The sequence below is a fragment of the Mustelus asterias genome, chromosome 4, assembly GCF_964213995.1.
Source record: "Mustelus asterias chromosome 4, sMusAst1.hap1.1, whole genome shotgun sequence".
In the NCBI taxonomy this organism is placed as follows: Eukaryota; Metazoa; Chordata; class Chondrichthyes; order Carcharhiniformes; family Triakidae; genus Mustelus; species Mustelus asterias.
The window spans coordinates 30,306,189-30,312,188 of record NC_135804.1 but is presented as its reverse complement, the minus strand read 5'-3'; the positions used below and the strand labels follow the sequence as shown (position 1 = coordinate 30,312,188).

The following is a 6,000-nucleotide window of genomic DNA, read 5'->3' as shown; positions in this document are numbered from 1 at the left end:
AGATCTCCCCTGTAACTACACCTAAGTGTATTGTATTTAATTTTAAGACTTCTACGAGGTGCATCCTAGTAAAGAAAATACTTGAAAGTAAACAAGCAAATAAAAACATTGTTTTTTGAACATTTATCTAATCTGTCAGCAATTATTGTTGGAAAGAGAGCCAGCCAGGCTGCTAACGGGAGAGACACCATCTGGACGCAAATCTTCTTTATAATTCTCTTGCCAAAAAGTGAAATTCAAGCAATAGCAAAAACAAAATGGTTTATTATTGCAAACCAATTCTTTTTTTGTATTCCCCAAATTATTTGCATTTTAAGTAAAATTCTCCAAATCAATAAACGACTTATTCAGTATCTATAAGAGTCAGTGATAAGCAAGCCCTGCAACAGACACAGGCGGAGCAGACTCGATGGGCCGAGTGGCCTAATTCTGCTCCTATGTCTTATTGGTAACCAAAGGATGCTGTGTGGCTCAACACCCAATCTGACTAAATCTTGTATTGACGCTGTGGCACAGTGGTTAGCATGCTGCCTCACAGTGCCAAGGGCCCGGGTTTGATTCCTGCCGTTGGTCACTGTCTGTGCGGAATCTGCACGTTCTCCCCGTGTCTGTGTGGGTTTCCTCCCACAGTCCGAAAGACGGGCTGGTTAAGTGCATTGGCCATGTTAAATTCTCCCTCAGTGTACCCGAACAGGCACCGGAGTGTGGGGACTGGGGGATTTTCACAGTAACTTCATTACGGTGTTAATGTAAGACTACTTGTGACATTAATATATAAACTTTAAACTTTTCTTTTGACTGGAAGTATCTGATATGCTGTGAGCAGTAATCATATTATCGATATAATGCATGACTTCCAGGCAAAATGAAATCGGTTTGTTGTGTCAACTGGAAAATACTTTGTGCCCCTTCTTGCGGGGGGGGGGGGGGGGAATGACAAAGGACAGTGGCACTCGTTGTTTTCTGGTTTAATGAAATCATTATTTACCTTTTGATGGATTCTTTGGGGTTTTCTCAGCTATCGGAAACTGGTGTCAAGTTTAAAGACTCCAGCGAGCGGATCTCTACATCTTTCTAATTGGGATGGGGATTTATTATAACCTGGAATGCCAGCTGCTCCCTACATTTAATTGGGGGAGGGGGGGTGGGATCCAGTCGGAGTGTCTCATTGAGCAATGCACTCCTCCCATAGCTAATACACCGTGGACTCCCTGCCACCAGACTTTTAGCACTCTTGCGATGTTTTGTTGTTTTGAGTGCCGCCAACCACAACTTGCATGTTGACGATTTCGGCACCATGTGATCTACATGGTCTGCAACAAGAAAACTGCTCAAAGGGAGAATTTACAGCATGCAATTTAACCATTGTGGCTGTTGCTTATCGCGGACTCTTATAGATACTGAATAAGTCATTTATTGATTTGGAGAATTTTACTTTGCTTAAAATGCAAATAATTTGGGGGATACAAAAAAAATTGGACTGCAATAATAAACCATTTCCGCTTTTGCTATTGCTTGAATTTCACTTTTTGGCAATAGAATTATAAAGAAGATTTGCGTCCAGATGGTGTCTCTCCCGTTAGCAGCCTGGCCCTCTTTTTAACAAAGCATCCCCCTATCAATCATCTTGGATGATTCCCATCACACATTATATCAAACAGCTCACGCTTTGTAGATGTACAGAAAAGAACAAATTATATGCTATTCACACACAAAAAGAGAGAAACAATAAAAAAATACACGTGACCGCGTGTGTGTCATATTTCTAAGGATGACTATTTTTGACAAGTTAAGCCGATCTGATTTGCTGGCAATGGGCCGGAAGGGAAACAGTCCAGCTAATTAGACTCATTGCGAGTTAAAGGCGACAGCACCATGAATACATTCTGATGATTAAAGCTACTGCCATTACACTATCTTTTTAAAATTCCCCCTCCCCCCTCCTTTTCCCTCAAATAAAACCATAGCTCCCGATAAAAAATAATGACCACGTCGAGGAAATGTAAGCAGTAAAAAAACAACGACCGAACTGGAATAATCCTATTCTGCCTCAAGGCTGGTTTGTCCTTATCGATGAATGTATCATTTAGCAACGTGCAAACGCACCATCAGAAATTGTTTACGTAATCCACGGAATAAAACAGTTCAATTTCATTAAAAATAACTGTGGTCAAAAAAAAACAATGGCCAGCAATACATGTTACCGTCTTTTCACCGTTACATTCGGTGCTTGCATCTGTTTCGATAAATACATCGTCGCCGTTTAAAGACGCCCTTCTAATTGAAAAGGAAGTAGGCCTCCAGCTTTCGAACTGCAGAATGCGAATCAATCCGGCAACAGAAATTGCAGTAAAAAATAAGATAGAACATATGCATTATTTATCAAATCAAATGTAAGCACGTACCATTTTTTAAAATAGAGGCATCCGTTCGAAGCAATAAATATATCTATACATTTTTTAAAACCTTAGTACAAAACATAAGTATGATACCAAATCCCAGATGTAAATGTACACAGAGCCATCCTCAGTATAGCTAACACTGACCATTTGCTGAACGCACAGAGGCACGCTCGGTGAAGCTATAAAAAATATCCCAGCGTTGAGAGATTAACCTGGTCTCTATAGCGGTAACGGATCCGAGCAATGGGATTCTCTAAGTGTACATGAACATTACGCAAGATCCTGCGCCTTCAAGCCACCGAGAAAGAGGTGAGAGGAACCCTGTTCGCTCTAACAGGGGGGTTTAAACACAGAAGCATCAGGGACTCAGGAGAGAGAGAGGGAGAGCCATCACGGAAGATTCCTTGATTCAGCACCATCCACTCCAGACTGCTCTGAAAACACAAGCGTCCTCCCCCCAGCATTGGAGCAATGCTGCAAGATTGGAAAAAAACATCAGGTCTGTTGTTTTTCTCTTGAGGTGTGGAGACGCATTGCTGTGCCAAAAGGCGTAATCCTCCTAACCAACTGAATCTCGCCCTTTCTTTAGAAGATTTCATTATAAATATGCCATCATTTTTGAATAATTATCGCAGGCGGTCGAATCCCAGATGACTGGAATTTTGTAGTAACCGACTGTTGGTTCATTTTTGGTGGACCCATCATCTTTGTTGAAGGCGTTGCTCGTGTTTCTTCTTTCTTGTTTGTTTTTTTTTTATTTGTTGCCCGGCTACTTTGATTGTCCAGGCGCCTTCTTGCTCTGAATTGTGATCCTCATTTCATGCATGTCCAGGGGTGGCAGGTTCGATTTTGACGATGGAGGGTCGTATTGTGGAGGTTGGGAAGATGGCAAGGCTCACGGACATGGCATCTGCACCGGCCCAAAGGGCCAAGGAGAGTACGCGGGCTCTTGGAGCCATGGCTTCGAGGTGGTGGGAGTGTACACCTGGCCAAGTGGCAATACCTACCAGGGGACATGGGCTCAAGGAAAGAGGCATGGCATCGGAGTGGAGAGCAAGGGAAAGTGGGTCTACAAAGGCGAATGGTGCCATGGTTTCAAAGGACGATACGGGGTTCGGGAAAGCACTGGCAGTGGAGCCAAGTACGAGGGAACCTGGAACAATGGGTTACAAGATGGATACGGAACAGAGACCTACAGAGATGGAGGTAAGAGAAGAAAACTTAACCGGTGTCCTAATAAACACATCGAAATGAAAAGGTTGTAGGAGAGAGATATGGTTAAAGTAATAAAGCAGTATTTTTTTTGCTGAGCCAAAAAGTTGATGATTGGAGGCGTTTGACGCACCTAACCTACAGATTTGTAATAAATTCTGAAACCTCTTCTCTTCGAAATGCTAAATTGCAATAAGAGGTGTGAGGTTTCCGGATCGGTGAGTGTGAATGGCTTGTGAAAATGGAGAACTCAATTTCAGGTCCAGTTCAAAAAGGAAAACCACAATGTTAACTACCCAAAAATAATGGAGACCGAATCGGTGCAAGATCAAGAGATCTAAAACTAAAAACGAAGATCAACATTCCCAATATAGTTTTTTTTAAAAAGTGCAGCTGAGGCAGGGGGAGCCATGCTTGTTAGTTTGTGCATCCATCATCCATTTCTAAAAAAAACTTGGCAAAACCCAAAGAAGATTGCAATAAAGGTGATGCTTTTTTAGAAAGCCGCACAAATAAATAAAATGAAGGATATGTTCTTGTCAAGAGAACATGGGGTGCATTGCAAGAACCTGATCATCCCAAAATACTACTACACTAACATTATTTATCTGCAGTACCAGATGTGAATGAATGCTTGGCTTTCCACAGAACCACAAAACCAACATCACTGAAAACATAATTTTGAAAGGGCAGAAAGCAACTACTAAATCGGGTAAGCACAGAAACCCCCAAAGGGAGGGTAACCATGAATATTGTAACTGGGCTCCAGGCAGGAAGAGAAGGCAGTCTGAGGTAAACGCCAAGGCATCGTGATAGGCTAGTGATGACTAGGCAAAGATTTCAAGTTAAGACGCGGGGCTGCTGACTCTGCAGAAACCGTGGAATTATTGCATTTAAAGGTTTCGATTTATTCACCTAAACTCGGATTGTTGCCTCGGCAATCGTACGATGCATTTTCCGCATCGTGGAATAAAATGCGTTTTTGAAACATTTCCTAATGCTGTTGTGAGTGTGGATCTTGTATCCCAAGGAGTCGTGAAGCAATTGGTTACATGTGCTTCAACTCCCTGTGGAATAAGGTGGTACGAGGACTTTAGCCCCATGGCGGTGGTCATAGTAAAGTTACTGTGTCACCAAATATCTGTGTGAAACATGCAGAAAATGGGAAATGGCCAGTCTATACAAGGACAATAAAGGAGCTGATAAAATAGACTAATAAAGCACGGAATTACTGAGATAATGACACAGATAGGGGTGGGAACAGAAAAAATAAGGATGCCAAAAGTAACTTTCTCTTCTGATGAATGTATGATAAAACATTAATTTATAAGCAGCCATAAACAAGGCTTTATTAGATTGCTCCGATTACAGAACCCAATGGTTCCAAATTACAGAAAGCAGAATGGGAGCGGAAGTTGATTCGATGAAAACAAAATCGAATGTAACCAGAAGGATGTCGGAGAATTCATAAATTATCTAATTCCTGCAGCAGACATTGCACAGGGAAAGCAATGTCATCTTAACCCGAATTGCGGAGAACCTGCATCAAAATGAACACAATACTTGCTTTCATATAGACATGCAAAAATTGATAAAACGTCCTTTAGTGTTCGCTGCAGCCAGCTTGCAGTAAAATATGTCAACTTGAATTAATGTTAAGTTGTTGTAGCTGTTTCCCCTCATTTCTGGAATCACTCTTCCACCCGCCACACTGTAGGTTTTGTGTTGCAGGGAGAGGAAGACAAAATGACTTTTACACGTCTGGTCCAAACTCTTGGACCAGGTTTTTGGCCATCTGCCCTAATATCACCTTACATCTCTGTGTCCAATTTTGCAATAGAACATTCCTGTGAAGGGTCTTGGGACGTTTTATTCCGGCAAGGGGCAACGACAATACAAGTTGTTGTTTTACAGTCTGATTACTGGTCCTTTTTGGTATGAAGGTAGGAGGAACACATTAATATGCAAACACATGCCTTTTGTCCCACATGCTATGGGCTATCTTCTGATCTGGCGCCAGCAATTTCTAAGAATTCATCAGTCTACAGGCCTTTCTCACCAACAGCAATTAATCAGTAATTGACCTTAGAATTTACAGCAATTCAACCATGTAGCTTAAAGGAACTGGTAATTAAACATAACTGAACTTCAGGAGCACAGTATATTACATGGTATAACACCCCTTTCATTATAAAACAGAATACTAACTGACTTATTATTAGGGGTAATCCAGGAGAACTACTAAGTACTGAATTGTAGAATCCATAGAATTCCTACAGTGCAGAAGGAGGCCATTCGGTCCATCAAGTCTGCATCAATGACAATCCTACTCAGGCCCTATTCCTGTAACCCCTCATATTTACCATGCTAATCCCCCTGACACTAG

At 41.7% G+C, this 6,000-nt stretch overlaps 1 protein-coding gene across 1 annotated transcript in view; it reads left to right on the top strand.

The window, feature by feature from the left end:
• Nucleotides 1-3,226: 3,226 nt before the first annotated feature.
• Nucleotides 3,227-6,000, top strand: part of jph3b (junctophilin 3b) — a 150,750-nt gene continuing 147,976 nt past the window's right edge. Inside the window, exon 1 of the mRNA XM_078210240.1 lies at nucleotides 3,227-3,608. Coding sequence (XP_078066366.1) covers nucleotides 3,227-3,608 — 382 coding nt within the window. The remainder of the gene's footprint in view (nucleotides 3,609-6,000) is intronic.